The sequence below is a fragment of the Pagrus major genome, chromosome 5 (assembly GCF_040436345.1).
Source record: "Pagrus major chromosome 5, Pma_NU_1.0".
NCBI classification, from domain to species: Eukaryota; Metazoa; Chordata; class Actinopteri; order Spariformes; family Sparidae; genus Pagrus; species Pagrus major.
Window position 1 is genome coordinate 25393935 of NC_133219.1, and position 18929 is coordinate 25412863.

At 39.3% G+C, this 18929-nt stretch overlaps 1 protein-coding gene across 1 annotated transcript in view; it reads left to right on the plus strand.

Moving 5' to 3' along the window:
- Window positions 1-3619: 3619 nt before the first annotated feature.
- Window positions 3620-18929, plus strand: part of pxdn (peroxidasin) — a 69485-nt gene continuing 54175 nt past the window's right edge. The window contains exon 1 of the mRNA XM_073466030.1: window positions 3620-3804. Within this exon, the coding sequence (XP_073322131.1) occupies window positions 3620-3804 (185 nt within the window). The remainder of the gene's footprint in view (window positions 3805-18929) is intronic.

The following is an 18929-nucleotide window of genomic DNA, read 5'->3' on the forward strand; positions in this document are numbered from 1 at the left end:
TTATATCAGGCTTGTAAATTGTTCCTTCTATTATATGCTACAGTAGCCTATATATTGGTATGTCACCTTATTTCTACATTTAACAGCAGATGTCAGCTAGGTAGGTTAAGGTTGACAGAATTTATCAAATTCATAGCATGGCACGGCTAAGCACAGGACTGTTTAACTCTGGTTGATGTAATGTAAAGCCCCACATCAATCAAACCACACATCAGCCAATTCCAAAGCACCTTCTGATTGCCAAGCATGTTACAGATGTGGAAAATTCCCCAGCCACGGAAAATCACAGGGCCCAGCCAGAGAGGTGACATGCCACACATGTGGAAAAAAGGACACTACAGCAAAGTGTGCAAATCAGCTAAGACAGTACATGTAATATATCCGAACAACACCTGTAATGACACAGGCACAGGCCCATGGTTTGCAGACTTGACAATTAGAAACCACAAGGTCAGGTTCAAGATAGACACGGACGCTGATGACACAGCCATTTCATCACAAATCACACTATAGCTGAGAACACTCATTGGGCCAAGCCAGACATACCGCTATTAGGCCCAGGTGGTATGCCACTTTCAGTCTTAGGTGTGTACACAGAGACACTGAACAAAGGACAATTCAGGAGAATGTCTATGTACTACAGGACTTACACACAGCTTTACTAAGCAGACCAGACAGTGTCAATCTCACCTTAGTGTCCAGAGTAGATAGCATTGACAAAACTGTTATGGAAGAGTCCTACCCAAAACTGTGTAAGGGTTTAGGTTTGTTGCAGCAGCCATACTCCATTAAGTTAAAGCCAAATGCCAACCCTTTTATCTGGCAACTCCAAGACAGGTTCCCATCCCTTTACTAGGGAAAGTGAATGCAGAGCTGGAACGCATGGAGAGACTCGGTGTTATCTCAAGGGTCTAAGAGCCTACCCACTGGTGTTCAGACATGGTTCCGGTGCCAGCAAACAAAGGTACAGTGCGTATTTGTGTCGACTTTACTCATCTCAACGAAGCTGAACATGTCTTCAGTAAGCTGGACGCTAACAGAGGTTTCTGGCAGATTCCTCTATCTATATTGATGCAATTGCTATTGCTTCCTCTATCCCCCGATTGCTGAATCGGGGGATGGAGGAAGCAATAGCAATTGCATCAATCTTTTTAAGTTATGACAACTTCAAAAGAAATAACATTCAATCAGCAGACTACATTGAGAAGTTTCATAGCATCAAAATAGAGACAATGATGGCCACGCCCCTGCTATTAGTTACTGAGGAAATTAAGCGTAATAATTTGGATGGTAAGAAACACATATCTAGATTTTATAATCTTTTGGCAAAGTACTCAACAGAATTAACATCAAATAGATTAAACTTAAGCTTGGAGAACAGACACACAGGAAGATATTGGTGAGGAAGTCTAGGAAATGGCATGTCTCAATTAAGACAAGATTCGAGGCCTAGTGCTCTTTCTGGGGCCTTGCATTTCTGTGCTGAGTTGATAGCCATGTTGGTGTTGGTGACGTATGTTGAGTGGGATGGTGTAGTTTCTTTATTTTCTTTTTAGATGAATTAATTTATTTTTAAGTTTTATTAGTGTATTTTTAATAGTGTATTTTTTCTGAAATAAGGTCCCATGGGGTCAATTGGAAGGGGCGTGACTTTGGCTCTTGTTGTTGGTGGTCTGAGCCCAATACTGTGATATCAGGATGGCAGAAACACATCTCTCACACTTGTTTTAGCATATTTGAATAAGTTGGATGTACTTGGATGAATTATTTGTATTTTTTTTTTTTTTTTTTGCAGTTTTGGGTTTGGTATTCTACTACTGGGATAGTATAAGGTACTTGTCCTTTATTGGAAAATTATCATTTTATACAACATTATACTACTTGATTACATTTCAGGGGCATTGGGTATTAAAGTGGCCTTGAAAAATGCAGTGGTGGTAGAAGTGCTCAGATCTTTTACTTAAATGCAGCAATGTTACATTGTAAAAATAATTACAAAGTCCTGCATTCAAAATCTTAATTAAATAAACATACAAATATTTTGTACATATTTTGTTAAAACATCAAAATATAGGCTACTAAAAGTTTCAAAAGTAAAGTGCTTATGATGCAGAATGGTCCCTCTCAGAGTAGTATATTACTGGATAATAGCCTAATCAGTGAGGTATTAATGTGTCACTTTAATGTTGCAACTGGTAAAGGTATGTGAAAGGTCAAAGGTAAGCTATTTGGGTAGCTTAACCTATAATAATAGACTATATCAATTCATGGGTTGATTTAAATTGTGTAGCCTATTAATAATCTGAATATCCAAAGGAACTTCTACATGAGTAGTAGTAGTAGTAGTAAAAAGTAGTTACAATGTTTCCCTCTGAAATATAGTAGAGTAGAACTAGAATAAAATAAATAAAATGGAAATACACAAGTACAAGTTCCTTAAAATTGTTCTTAAGATCAGTGCTTAAGTAAATGTAGCAACTTTGCTACATTCCACCACTGTGCAACTGTAGGCTTATGCAAAGTATTCAAAATTAGCTACATTTAGCCAATTCTGAACTTTTACTTATTTTAATGTAGGACTTTCGCGTGTAGGAAGAGTAGCTATTTTTCTCTTTGGAATTTTGGATCTGAATATTACACAAGGGACCTAAACCTTCATGTGATGGAGCCATGTCCCATACGGCAAAAAAGGTCTATAGACCCGAATCCCACCGTATGTTGCAAACCAAGTAGCGAACATTTTGTGATTATGAAAAATTGCAAATTATGGGCTTGGGGGGCGCTAGAGCAACTTTTGAAATGTACTACTAGCCTACATTTCAAAACTTTAGATAGAAGGTAGGCTACATAGCTGAAGTCGCAGCATTTCGTCTCTATTTGGTGCCTCATTGAATGACATTAAATACAGTTGTTCCACTCAGCTTTCTGTTCGACTTCAGTTGTGCTGGTAACACACTGCCCCACTTCTCTCTCTGTCTCTCTCTGTGTGTCTCTCTCTCTCTGTCTCTCTCTCTCTGTGTCTCTCTCTCTGTCTCCCTCTCTCTCTGTGTGTGTCTCTCTCTGTGTCTCTCTCTCTCTCTCTGTGTCTCTCTCTCTGTGTGTGTGTCTCTCTCTGTGTGTGTCTCTCTCTCTCTCTGTGTGTGTCTCTCTGTGTCTCTCTCTGTGTCTCTCTCTCTCTCTGTGTGTCTCTCTCTGTGTCTCTCCCTCTGTCTCTCTCTCTCTCTGTCTCTCTCTCTCTCTGTCTCTCTCTCTGTGTGTGTCTCTCTCTGTGTGTGTGTCTCTCTCTCTGTGTCTCTCTCTCTGTCTCCCTCTCTCTCTGTGTCTGTGTGTGTGTGTCTCTCTCTCTCTGTCTCTCTCTCTCTCTGTGTCTCTCTCTGTGTCTCTCTGTGTGTGTGTGTGTGTGTGTGTGTCTCTGTGTCTCTCTCTCTCTGTGTCTCTGTCTGTCTCTCTCTCTCTGTCTCCCTCTCTCGCTCGCTCGTCCCAACCCCCTCGCTATGTGTGTGTGTGTGTGTGTGTGTGTGTGTGTGTGTCTCCCAGTTGAACAAACTTGCTGGTAGTCAGTGTTTGAGGAGGAGTGGGGCAGCTGGCGCTCTCTGCTCGGCTCGGCTCACTGCTAGCAATGGCGCTGCGGGCTGGCCAGCTCTTTTCTCCGTGTCTCCTCGCGGCGGCTTTGTTATTGCTCGCTAGCGGACCACACTTTGTAATTAGCTGTCCGAGTCGCTGTTTATGCTTCCGAACTACCGTGAGATGTATGCATCTGAACTTGGAAACCGTACCAACAGTTTCTCCTCAGACTACCATTCTGTAAGTAGCCTTTTCCTTAAATCTAACGGGAACCAACCCTCCAGGCACACTGGACGGGAATGCAATGAATGCTTCAAGCCTTTGCATTTTATATTTCAGCCCCTTGCTTATAATCATAAGTTCTTATGGTTGATATCGCTTGAGTTAATTAATCGCAGTGTTAAAACAAACTTTTGGATTTAAAATAACTGATTTTAAGTTGAAATTTCAACAAAGGCTCGTGGAAATAATAGGTCCTGTAGTAGTGTAGATATTATTGCAGTGTCTCATGAAGTTTTCACGAAGTTCTGACACCTGCCAGTGAGTTCAGCTGTTGGCTGTAGAGGTTAATGAAGAGGGTTTTTAGGGTCACACAGCTGGTGAAGTCAGCCACAAGCAATATGGATTGTTAGGCTCTTCAACAGAGGTCACTGCATGAGAGGTTAGTATTACAAGAGTGACCATATTGGTGTGTTAACATCTCCTTTATGTACACATGCTTTAAGGACTTGAAACGATACATGATGATGCAATGATAGTTAGATTTTAGGTGAGACACAGATTTTAACTTAAGCCTTGTCCCGCAGACTTAATTGGGTTTGTTAATCATGTTTTGGGGGAATGTGTACACCAATTCCCAGGGATGATCCTTGTTCACAGTCAGGTTTGTCCAATGGCTTGTTTTTTCCAATCAATCTCTACAACACATTACAATAGAGAGGCAATGTGGAGCAGTTTCTAAAGCTGCTTCCTTCTCTGTGGTCAGAAAAGCTGTCATTGTGCTTGGACGGGTTTTGTTGCGCAGGTTAAACTCCATGTTTGACTGTCCCTCTGAGATGAAAGGAAGGAAATACTTCTTACTTGACAAGCACTTGTGACTGTGTCCTGGTTGACAGCAATCTACTACAGTCACCCAACTGAACAATTTCCTTTTTGATGTTGCTGGCCACAGTTTCTCAGAGCCACAATGAGAGAACACAGAGCTCCAGATCTGTCCATTCTCCCAAATATGTGGCACCCTTTGTCTTTATTTGGCCATTGCAACGTTGTTGTGCATTTCAATCCATAATACATGGGCCTATTAATAGCTTCTTTCAGCCTGTGAGCAGGGGGACAAAGGGGTAACTCAGCTAGCTCGTACCGCAGCAGCATGCTCAGAATTAGGAAGCCCATGGTGCACCCCTGCCCAGATATCCTCAAAAGATAGATGAATGTCCCCTCTTCATTTTAACATGAAAGGATTGTTTAGGTCTTCGGTTGGATGTGTCTAAATCTGTAAAAGGACTGATCAGAGCAGGAGAGCATGCTGTGGTTTCCTAGCTTTCATGCTGCTGAGCTTTGAAGCTGCATCCACTTGTCGCTTTTCCCCCTTGTTCGACTGTCATGTCAGGACATGAATGCAGCCTTCCCTCGGCTGTAAAGCACATCACTGGTCATATGCGGTGGGAAAACTTCTTCACACCTAACTCGAGCTCACCAGGCACTGTAGGGATGTGCAGGATTAGTCAGTTAAATGTATTTATATTTTTTGATTAATATACACATTTAAATTACATATTGACATAAATTGCAATAAAATGTCATGTTGTCTTAGTCAAATGTTGCTTTACAAAAACATTATCAACTGTTACAAATGTTAACAATGCCTGTTAACAGTTGCGTCTAAGATGTAATACATGCAATATTTTTCAGACTATGTTAACTTTACAGATAAAATTGTGTCCAGCGTTTTCTTACTATTAGACTACTATAAGTTAATGTTCCTGTTTAAACATCAGAAACATGAGTAGTTAGGAACATCCCTAGTCCAGAAGAATGTCTTAATGCAAGGCAGAGTTGTGTCCTTGCAGTTTGTAGTCTGCTTTCGATGGCTCATTGATTAAGCCTCATAACATGGTAGTCAAAGTGAATTGAAAAAGTTTTTTCACTGTCTTTTCATTGAGAATTTTGATGTAGAGGAGTGTACAGCTTCTAATTTTAAGTGTAGTTCTCTCTTCTGGTAACGTTAAAAGTGATAACATAGCAAATATGGTCCTTGAGTTCAAGGGCTCTTCCTCTAGATCCTGAGAGCTTTGCAGGATTAAGTAACAGTAGGTGAAGATGGTTTTTATTATATAGTCACTTGACCTGTAGGTATGTCCTGTATAGGCACTACATTCCACCTTCCATAAGCCTTTAGTGCAAAGGTAGTGTAACCTGATGAAAAGGTGAAGCATTTCAGTTATTCTGGGTAACAATCATTGTTAAACATAAGTATTTGTTAAACATGAAAATAATCTATTAATTCCATGTATTTTTTTATATGTTTTTAATATTTTGATTAAATGTCCTTTTATTATTAAGTCAATCCTTAATTTAGTTGTGTCTGTTCTTTTGAGATCTATTTATAATGCACTAGTATAAGGGACACCATCAGGTTTTTTGTAAGCTCAACTTCAACGTATGATAAACTTTTAACTGGTTATGAAACAGTCTAAATTTAATACTGACGCCTCTATGTGACTTACACAAGCTAACTAGACTAGAAATCTATTAGCTATTAGCTATTTCTATACAGTTATTCTTAATGGCTGTCAGCAGGACATGACAAAAATTTAAACTATTTTTTATGGTAGAGTGCTGAGGTTGAATTGAGGAGTTCCATGGCCTGAGGAAAGAAGCTGCTCTGTAGTCCGGCAGCAGATACTTCTGTATTGCCAAATGGCAGTAGAACAACTGGATTATAACATTTTATGTCGGCCTTGCTATTGAGCTATAACTTGCTGTTGGCTTATTGTTATGAAAAAATAACATGACAAGGGAATGTTAATAAATTTAGCTTTAGCCCAACAGAATTACTTTTACTGAACAACTGAATCGCTACCATGTAACCTTGGTGTATAAAAGTGCATATATTAATCTTACTTAGCCACAAATAAATACATTACCTCATCACCTGCATCCTTCCAAAACAAATACATGCTCTGGCCAGATCAAGATCTTGACAACACAAGGTGGTGGCTAGCTATAACTCTAGTGGAAGTAGCACCCGGAGTGAGATTATGCTCGTCTTTCTTACATCTGTTGGACTTTTTAGGTTTACCTGAACAACAATCTACATGCATTTTTTTGTTAAGGAAACACTCTAAATAACAAAGGGGCTAAATAAGCAGTTTTCTAGTAGTTTTATACATGAAATGTTAGTGCCCTCAACCGGTTGAAACTGAAAACATCATGTTCTGTTTCCTCTGGTCCACTGCAGTACAGAATAAGAAAATCTTGGCTCAGAAGTAAAGGTCCTATCAGTGCAGATTAATCGGCCAAACCGATTAATCGGTGCCGATAGGACCTTTAACAAACTATTGTTATCGGCTGCACAAACATTAATGATTTGTAAGAGTGGCATTTAACAATGTAACGGGACACTAGGGCTGTAATCTCCTAGTCGACTGGTCGATTTATTGGTCGATACGTTCTGGCTCTACCAAAATTTTGATTGGTTGATTTTTGGCGTGTTAATTACATGCTGCTATGGCAGTGCGTAAACACGCAGCGGGTCCTCTCCATCCCAATGCTGTGTGTCCTGCATATGGCATATTTGACTTCATCAGGAGGAAAGTACCAAGTGCTAATAGGGGGTGTTTTCAGAGCACCCCTGTTTCACAGGTAACAGTGTGTCTTCAGAACACCCCCCTTGTTTTCACTATTTTGGATTAGCCCAACCCACCACAGACAACAGATTGAAGAACGTACTAGAAGGCCTAGGTCCGGTGGTTTGTTAAATATGTATTTATTTTTAAGCGTTTCATTTACAGTCATTCCTATTCTACCATGTCAAAGACATCAGCAGTGTGGCAGCATTTTATAAAAATAGAAAATGGAAAAACAGTTGAATGCAAAGTTTGCAAACAACAGTTTGTATATCACAGCTCGACTACAAACATGGCATATCACCTAAAAACGGTAAACTGACTTGTCTGCGTTAGGTTGCTCCGTCCGTTTTAAGTATATGAACATATCAGAATTGGCGTATTTCAATGTTTTAGTCTAATAATCGTTTTATAACTGCAGGCGCACCCGCCTGCAACAGCAGCATCCCCTAGTTCGTGTCTCAGCCACGAAGCTGAGCTCCTGTGTTCAGTCTCATGACAGTCTCATGACAAGTGTCAAATCATAGCGTCTATAACATGACAAAAACAATTGTCTAAATATTCCTCAACAGTTCTTGTGCTGATATCACTAGTTGACAGTATATTTTTGGAAATCATGTGCTATGATATTGCGCAGATGCACGTGATGCAAAACGCTGTCTACCAAGACCTGTCTTAAAATATACATGACTATGTTGTACCTGTCCAGCTTTCACCAACAAAAAATAATACCCATTTTAATTATATAAATATATATTTTAAATCTCGGCCAATTAGTCGGCTATCAGCTTTTTCCTTCTCCCAGCTATCGTTATTAGATCAGCCTTTAAAAATCCACTATCTGTCGACCTCTACTCCGAAGTATGACTGCACATGGGCTTTGAGTCAAGAGCTTTTCTACATGACACTTGGACCAAGAAATGTCAGTATATTTTTCTCAGACTTTTGGGTGTTTTTTTCGGGCCTACATTTGTTTTTCAGCTGTTTTCTCTAAGGACTTTCTGTTGGAGGCATGACAGTAAATTACATTTCCTCCCTGTAATGACACTACTGCACATCTTCTCCGGGATTTGCTCGAGTTGGAGCACTAGTTTGCCAATATCAAGTCTGAACTGCTTGTATTACATGCATTTGCAGCTCAAGAAAATACTCAACATTCTTACATCTTTGTATGACATGCAGTATCAAAACTTGTCAGTGAAGATAAGAGTTCTATTTCACAAGTCATTAGCCCTGTGTTCCATATTTGGTAATCATAGCCATTTGCTCATTAATTTTCAAATGTATGTATTTTAAATCTAATTTTTCTTGTGTTTTGTTGCTCTATGTGATGCAACACAAAAAAACAAATTCAACATGAGCCATTCTATACACCACATATGTGTCTGCACAGCCTGGAACATGGCAGGCAGTTGAGAATTTGCCAATACACAAGTTCACAAAATGGTTTGTTACTGTCTTGTGTAGTTCTGTCTGGTCTGGTCTGGTTGGTATGAATGAGGTTCTTAAGCATAATTATGTTAAAACAAACATTTTGAAGCTTTGTACTTCTGCATTAAAGGTATGTCGTTGTTCACTGTGGGGCTGACTGTCAGTTCAGCAGCTGTGTGTGTTGGTTGAATAGCAGTGTTGAATGGAATTGGTGTCCAGATCATGAGTGGTTTCTGAGGTTTGTGGGCTCAGTGGGGGTTGGTGTCACCAGGTTCTCGATTTGTAGACTTGATTGCACAGTGTAGTTCTGCCTGGTAATGGCTGTGATAAGCAGAAACATTTCTCTGGCAACCCCCTTTAAGATCTGCATGGAGAACTACCTGGGGGTCAGCAGCCAGCCATTGTTCTCTGCCTAAATGTCTTAATGTCTTTACTCGTCACTCTGTTCGCTTGCCCAAAACAGTGGCCTGGTCTGACTGGGTGACAGTGTTGGTGAGTCAGGGAGGAAAAGTGGAGTTCCATTGTGTGGAATTTGCTGCAGTCAGGCTTTGTGAGGCGCTCAGTCTCTGCAGCATTATGGAATGCAAAGCCAGAAATCCCCAAAGCTTTGCTCATTTGCACAGGGCGATTGGGTCCAAGATAGTTGTTGAAAGGAACACTACTGGCCCCTTCCTGTGACCATCTAATGCAGGACAGCTGGTGGTTCACATTTCTTCTAAAATAGTTCCTGAATATGTATCTTTGTTAAACACTGAAATGTGGTTATTTTAAAACTGGACCTTATTTAACTAGTCACATCAGTAATTTCAAAGCTTACTGTTAAGGATGCTCCGATTTTTGGGGCCGATCACTGGAAGCAGAATCAGCCGCTACCGATCACCGATCACCGATCACCGATCAAAAGGATGTTTCTTCACTTGTTTGACATCTATAGTTGTTAATTGTTAGTGGCATAGTAAGATCATCATTAAAATGTTGAGGAAATAAATAACTATATTTAATTTATATTGATTCAAATAAATGTTGAAAACAAAATTAAAAGTTATCTGGAAACAGAATTTTGAAAAAATTATGTTTCTCATTCTCAGTTGTCTCTGTACTGAGGTCTTTGTGTTCTGAAGCCACTAGTCCACCACCTGGTAACTGCTTGAACCTGCTTGCTTAATGATTGATAAAATGTACACAGATGTAAAGTGTCAGTAACTCCAAACTCAAATTACTTTCACGTACAGACTGTAGTCAGCTGTAGTGTACTACAGTACATTTATTAGGTGTAATCTTGTTGTGTTGTCACATTAAACTGTAGTTCACTGTTTGACGCTTGATGTTCCTCTGAGCAGAAACTCTCAGTTGGGTTGTGTTTGTTTAGCTCCACTGTAAGTTATGAGCTCAGTCAGCTGTTAGCTCAGTTAGCTGTTAGCTGTGACAGAAAACTTATTTTTTTACAAACAGACAGTCCCAATGATAAATTGAAATTTATCTGTACTACTTCTGACTACGCTGACAACAGCGGAGCGCATCTTCTCCTGCTATTACCATAGTGATCACTCTCTCCACAGCGCTGTTTCAGCACTAGTTACAATCACTGACTGGCTTCTCAGTGCGAGACCTAACGTTACGATCCATCCATGTCCTCAGTCACAGATGGCTTGCTGGCAAGACGTTGTGAATATGAGAGTCCAGGGTCCTGCAGTGTGTATGGCTTTGTATCAGCACACAGCCACACTCACTACATTTACATGATGTTAGAAAAAGTCGGACTAATGTGTTCATCCGACTTAAACTGGTCCATGTAAACATTACACCCTCATTATCATAACCCTTAGTCAGACCTGAACTGGCCTCGGCGTTCAGTGCATGCACCACAGTCTCCTCGCCGGGCGTTAACCTGGAAGTCGTCAATGACATAAATCTGTAGCAGGAAGCCAGGAAAAACAAAAGAAGAAGAAGGCAACGAAGGTATTAATATATATTATACAATATGTATGTATATGTACAGCGCCGAAAAGTCATCCATGTTTTCACTGTTCGCTGTGTAGCCTATTTGCTGCTTCTTAACTTGTTTGGTATGTAACATAACAGGTCAACCGGAGGATGGTCCAGTAGCAACTACCTGAAACGGTGCATATCATCACTTACCGTGGCTGAGTCGGACATATATCCGTCAATAAAGTGATTCTCCCCAAGCCTCCAGGAAGTAGGTAGGAGTTTGAAGCCAATTTTTTGTAGTGGCCGAACAGTGTAACTACAGCATCACGTGATGCCCTGCGGCCCAAAAAAGACTTTTTCCCATAAGATAACATTGTGAAAGAAGGGGGTGTACAACGGTGGATAATTTTTTCTGAGCTTTACAACCCCCTTGAAACAACTCATGTCACTGTCATAATTTGAGCTATTTGGTCCAATAACATTTGGAAAGTCTAGGAGAAACTTTCTTCTAGACTTAAAAAAATTATTTTATCCGCTAAACCGGAAGTCTCTAGTGCGCACGCTCTATGGGCCGCTCAATGCGGAAGCTATGCAGAAAAACCTCGACCAGAGCATGGCCGGAAGTCAGGCGTTTTTGGCTTCATGTGCCACTGAGCAGCTTTAATGGGAATGAATGGGGCTCCGCCTTGAGGGCTGTGTCCACTAGTTATAGGTCCATGATTCTCCCCCGGTGCTTGTATATTGCGACAATGGGAGTAGTCCAATTTAATGGCCTAATCGAGCTAGGACCGTAGCTCGACTTAAGTGCGCATGGAAACGTACTGACAGTCTCTTGGGCGTCATAGAGACCACTGATCAAACTTACAATGTATATCAGCCAATAACAATTGGTGCCCAATCAATTGGAGCACCCTTACTTACTGCACTGTAGAAATGGGTGAACAGCCGGTTTGATGGAATACTTCAGGGAGGGCCAAGGCAACCTCTAACACATGAACACATGAAGCACATATTGTTACTCATAAAAATGTGCATTTACTTTCAAAACAGCCAATTATATGCCGGTTTCCACCAGCACTTTTGGCCGTGCCAAGTCAAACTGATAGGGATGCATGATAGGGATTTTTTCAGCCAGTACGATAACCAATAATTACGTGACTCTCATGGCCAATACTGATAAAATGACCCATAATAGAAACCAAATGTTTATGATTTTTATGCACGCCTTTTATCACAGGCTAAGATGATTTTATGGTTAAACTTAAGGACTTTTCCCCTCGTGTTGTGTTCTTCTTGTAAAAAAACGTTGTGACATGTGTGGCTCTACACTCTTGGCAGTTTGCCATTATCAGTGCAACATCAGCATGTTTGTTGTTCTTCTCTGTGCTTTTTGGCTGCTCAGAAAAAACTCTAAAGGTGCATACCACCACATACATACATTTACATACATAGATTTATCGGCTATAATTTCTTTATCTGCCGATAACCGATGATGCAAATTTTCCATTATTGGGCCGATAATTTATCTGTCCGATATATATCGTATGTCCCTACAAACCCAGATGCGCCGAATGGCTTTTCCATTACCAGTATTACTTCGACGTTTTGAGCCTAGCCAGCCGGCGATGGACCTGCTCCAGAGTAAGGCCAAGCCGTGGCCACCCCGCCTCCAAGCGGCAGACCCGTAATAAGCAACCATCTACCCTTCAAATTGACACTCAACTCATGTCTGTGCAGGAAACCTGAGAGAAAGACATTTTTAAAAGTCTGTGTGTTCAGCTCTCAGTACAGTTGTAGCTTCTAACCGAATCTCTTTAGTCCCTCTCATCCTGTTTGTACTTTCAAACATCTGCTGTGTTTTACTGTTTCATCGTGTTCGCTTTCAGCTGTTTCAGGAGTCATGCTTAGTTGCTGCTGGTGAAAACGCAACAGTTCCTGTAATGCTGCTTCGTAATAAAAGCTTTTAAATGACTAAATAATGGAGAGCGCTTTTCTTGTGAAGAAGTTATAGGAAGTGAAACGGAGCCATTAATTAGCGGCACCGCTTTGTTAGCATTGATTCTTCGATAGTACTGCAGAGATTGGGAAAAGCACGTCATTAGTTTAAGACAAACCTGCCAAGCAGGTAGCCAAGTTGTGGTGGAAATCCCAGCCGCGCTATGCTTCCGCACTGCCACGCCAAGTCACACTGAAAAGAGCCAGGCCAGCAGATGTTATGGCAATAGTCTGTGATATGATCCAACGTAGACTAGAGCTGCAAGGTTTTAATCAGTTTAGGAATTTTTAAAGAAAAAAGTCAAAATTCTCTGATTCCAGCTTCTTAAATGTGAATATTTTCTGGTTTCTTACCTGAATCACACTAAAAATCTCTCTCTCTCTCTATATATATATGTATATATATATATATATATATATATATACACACACATATATACGTATATATCTATATGTGTGTATATATATGTATATATATATATATGTATATGTATATATATATGTATGTATATATATATATATATATATATATATATATATATATATATATATACACATATATATACACATATAGATATAGACATACACCGATCAGCCACAACATTAAAACCACTGACAGGTGACGTGAATAACATTGATCATCTCATCACAATGCAATGTTTCTGCTGGGAAAACCTTGGGTGCTTCATGTGAATGCCACTTGACCCGGACCACCCATCCAAACACTGTTGTGGACCAAGTACACCCCCTCATCACAACAACACTACCTGATGGCAGTGGCCCCCCAGCAGGACAATGTGCCCTGACACACCGCAAACACTGCTCAGGAACAGCTCGAGGAACACAATAAAGGGCCCAAGGTGTTGACCGGGCCTCCAAATTCCCCAGATCCCAATCTGATCGAGCATCTGTAAGACGTGCTGGAGCAGGGGGGTATTCCAGAAAGCGGGTTTTGTGAAAACTCTGAGTTTGTTAACCCTGAGATGAGAGAAACTCTGAGTTTTCAGTTCCAGAAAGAGAGGTAACTTAAACTCTGGGTCTGTTACTGCGTTAACTTACTCTGTGAACCTAACCTGCTCACTGGCAGGTTTACCTGAAGAAACCCTGAGTCTGACGGAGCTGTCTGACAGCAGCTGTCCTTTCCTTCTCAGTCCGATCGTGTTGAAGCAGAAATAATTCACATAGTTTTACACCAGGAGGAGAATTTAGATTCATTTAGATGAGCTCTCACTCACTGACGAGGACTGAACCTCATCAGTCCGTCATTTATATTCTCCGGCCGCACAGCGAATATCAGGCTACACGTCATCGCTGACGTGCTCTCAGATCTGAACAATCCTCTTCGTTTTTAAAAAAAAATTTTAATCACTTTGCAGGTTAATCAATCACCTTCCAGCAGCCAGAAAAAGAGAAATAACTCACATTTCATTTGGCTTTCTTTATTTCTCACAGATAGCTACAAAAGTAACCATCAGTATAGCCTATTGTATTTTTTTTTCCAACAACGTAATTTCAAAGTCCGTGTTTCTAGTTTGCCGCCGCATTGAGTATAAGATTAAATGACTTCTAGTTCAATCTGTAGACAGTAAGTGTGTGTCTGCCTCTAATGTTGGGTCCTGGGGGTGAGTGACGCCCTCAGCCTCTGGTCACCCAGCGACCTGACTCAGGACCAGCTCCTCTGCCTCTGGCGGACGTGGTGGAGGTGGAGGTGAACACCACTTCATGTTCATCTACTCAGCAGGATGTTAGGACACAGATGTGTGTTAAACAGCATCTGTTGGTGGTAAAAGCTACTACAAGTTAAAATATCCACTGAATAAACTTTTACTTTGTTTAATATGTGAAATAAAACCAAAGTGAGGAGCCATCGTGAGACTGTTTTTATATTTCATTTTCAGCCGATTTAAATTAAATAAAATAGCCTAAAATAAAATAAAATAAAATAAAACATTGAACAACATTCAACCACTTCCTCAAAGGCTAATATAAAAGAAAGTGATGCTACATTCAAAATGAAAAGACAACCGCATCTAAAACTCTGTCAGTGATTTTTATTACGGCCGCAGCCATGTTACTTTTTTTTTTTTCCCAGAAAATGTCTGCTTCCTGTTTTCTCCCCTGTACATACATACATATATATATATATATATATATATATATATATATATATATATATATATATATACACATACATACATACATACATACATATATATATATATATATGTATATATATACATATATATATATATATATATATATATATATATATATATATATATATATATGTCTATATGTATGTATGTATGTATATGTATATACATATATAGATGTGTTTTGCAGAGAACCGCCGTAGCCATGTTTGGAGGTCCTGGTTCACTGTTCCTCCAACCAAGTGAGGAGCCAGCCATGTTCTTGTTTAACTAGTAATGACTCACGCACACCGAGAGTCCTTGGCAAATCCACTTGGGCATGTGTCACAAAGCCAAAGGACTCCCTTGACTAGAGAGGGAGAGAATGAGCGGAGAGGTCCACACATGGATCTCAGATGCTGGTTGAATTGGGCAGCAGCCAGGTTCACTCGTCCTCCATGCTCAGACAAGAATTTACAGAAACTTCTTCTGAAATTTTCCTTGCAGCTATATTCCCCATTTGCACAGAACTGCTGCTAGTATTATTAGTGGTTGATTATTTAGCAGGTACGCTCCAGGGTTAGGGCTCCACAACTAAATACATCATAGCAACAGTGAGACAGTTCAGCTACAAACATTTGGCAGCTAAAATGTACATATTCAGCACAGGATTCGTAAGTGATTTTTGTCTTTATCTATGAATCCAAAACCACAGCACACATTGAATGTTGCATGTTTATTAGCATTGCCTGCTGTCTTTGATGTTGAGATTGGCCATTTTAGTCTTACACTGTTATGTGCAGAATTTGTTGGACATGTGCCTGTGGACCCTTTCAACATGTTGTTGAAAGTGGGTCTTCTATTTCACCTCTTCATTGTGCTAAAGTGGAGCTATCTGCTTTCGGTCGTGCAACTGGTCACAGGTTCACTGCAGTTTTTCGATTAGCTCTCTCCTGATTACCGGTACTGTTGCTTTATTTTTGAGATGTGGAAGGTCAAATCACTCATACCACATACGTGAATATCCTGTTAACATGTGTGGAGCAGCCAATTAACAAACTGCAAATGTGAAATCATGTATATTGAAAAGATCAGATATAGAACATAACTATGCTCTTCACTTGTTGTGCAGAGTAACATAAAATAATATTAGAGGCTTTACTATCCTGTCAAAAATAATATTGTGGTAAAACGGTGACAGTGATGACACAGGGTTTTATTTTGAAAACTGACCAGATGCACTATGGTGTTTTGCTGTCTGACTTCCTGTCTGGCTCAATCTGCTCTGTGCAGATGTGTGATTTATATTTTTGTCAGACAAAGTTGCAATTATAAAACAAGAATTTATCAGCACATCTCAGCAGCTTGGAAATTAAAATGTATTGTTTATGGGCTTCTTAATAACTATTTCATACTCCATTGTCTGACAGCAGAAAGATACCAGGGTACCAGGATTAACATGTTGGCACTGAACTGTTTCTGCAAAACACTGATATGTTTACATTTGTACATGTCATGTCATACCATATTGTCATTTCTACAAAAACGTGTCATATCAAGTGAACATTACATGTTTATGACCTAACTTTCATATCTGGTGGTGGAAGGGAAGGTGTAGGACAGAGGTCCGGGTCCAGACCCAGACGCTAACCTATCTAGACCCAGACCTAAAATTGATAACATTTAGATTTTTTTTTTTTTTTTCACAAAACAGGACGTTCCTTGACATAGGACCTCCAAATCAAAAATAAATAATAATTGTGTGATAAAAAATAAAAATAATGATAAATATAATATAAGAAAATGAAATGAAATGAAAGGATAACAATTGGTATTTTACAAGGTGACAGACAATCTCAGCAGAGCAGGGTCAATAATATGGAAACATTTTCTATGGAATTTTGTTATAATATCGTTCTATTACAACAACCCCAAGACCTAGATATAATGTAACGCAGTTCCACCTTTAAGCAAAATTGTCCATCTTCATTTGTAGGCTTTCAGTCACTCGTTCCATTGTGTAGACCTGTTTATGTCTCTGCATCCATTGAGTTATTGTTGGTGGTTTTACTTCCTTCCAGTTAACAGATATCCTTTTCTTGGCAATCAATTAAAGAATCTGCAATATGTACCTCTGATCCGTGTTGTATGTTTTCTTAGTGACAGCTCCCAGCAGTAATAACAGAGGATCTAAGGGAACATTCACTTTTTCCTTTAACAGTTTACCAAAACCCTTGAATTATTGGGCAATACCAAAAGATATGTGTGTGATTCCCTATATTTCCATACTTCGTCCAACACAATGCGACAGGGTTCTTTAACATATAAAGAAATTATGAAAGGTGTATTGAAAGATCCAATTTTGATTTTTCATAATTGATTGTTCATTCCCTTATGACTGCTGGCACATACATCTTCCCATGTATTATCTTCAATTATGATATTTGATTCTAATTACCACTTTTATTCATTTTTGACTTTCAAAATGCAAATTTTTCAAAAGCTCTCTGTTATGTGTATAATCTTTTTTAAATGCAGCCCATATTTTACTTGAAAGAACATTTATTTACTAGAAACTGCTTATTTAAAGTCCCTTCAGTTCAATGGGAAAACTGACAATAAAATTATGGAACAGTACCTTATTTGATTTGACAGTCAGTTGTTGACTACATACAGACGTTGATACAACTGCTAGGCTACTTCAATATACTTTATATGGCACTGAATCATTATGCATTAGTTTGACATTATGATGGTCTGGACCTTCACTTACAGAAATTTAGGAGTTACAGGCAACAAGGCTGGCAAGCCAGTGACTGCAGATGTATGCATTTGTAAGGGTAACACTGCATTTGTGGCAACAAAAAACGGATTATTTTGTTTGGAAGTCACAACATCTCGAGCTGTGTTTGTGGGGACAGAAACAGGTGTTTTTTAAACAAGACCTGTTGACATAATCCAGCCGCGTTTGTGGCACATCCCAATCGCTGGGATAAATGTTGGATAAATGTATGTTTCCGCAAAACCACTGATACACTTAATGTGCTTATTTTCTGGTAAGGTTAGGGCACGAAAAATACTTAAGGTCAGGAAAAGCTGTACAATTGTCAGTATTTTATTAATAGAAAATGTTTTAATAATCATCTGGTTCTACATCAAAATACACAAAACTGTTCAAAATGCTCTCTTATACTGTTGAGAAAAACAAAACAACAAAACTAGTATACCATTATTTTTTAACTTCATCAAAACCACGTTTAAAAGGTTTCTGAGATATCTCAGAAATAAACAAATATGACTGAGTATGTCTTTGGCTGAGAATAATATGAAAATGAATTGTACGACAGATTTGACTCTGCTTATATTTATAAAAATCTCAACCTGAAACTTGGAAACCAAATCATGCGTGCTGGTTTCACACTAATGTTCTGTGTTAAACTTTTGAATGTGTGAGACACAACTCTGCTGCTTCATCTTTGTTGATCTTCTGGCAGGATGTGGAAAGGCAGGCGGGAGCAGTGAGGACAGGACAGCACTACTCTCTCGTAGAGTCTTTGGTGACCTGCAGTATCCTGCTGTCAGATACTCCATAAGGGCTGATGTACATGCTGGGAAAAGGAAAAAAATGTTATATAATATCACACACCACACCATACCTGTAACAATGACACGATATTCAAATACAATAAATACTTAGACCCCAGTCAATGAGGTACACCAAGTTAAAACTAATGCAGTCCAGTACAACAGCTCTGCAAGATTATGTATATTTATAATATACTATTTTTATCAGGGTTGGTTTATTTGTGATTTGTATAATGCCCTGTAAATGTGATTTTAATCTTTACCTTGAAAATGGCTTTGGCTTGGATTGGATCAAAAATAATTTTCAGTTACATATTGCACATGGTAAGTTGTACCTAGTGCCTGTGTGCTATGTTCATTCTTCGTTTTATTTCAAGGACGATGATGCTGATCGACAGAGCTAATAATAGCTCATGTTATACATAATCAAATGAAACATTTATAA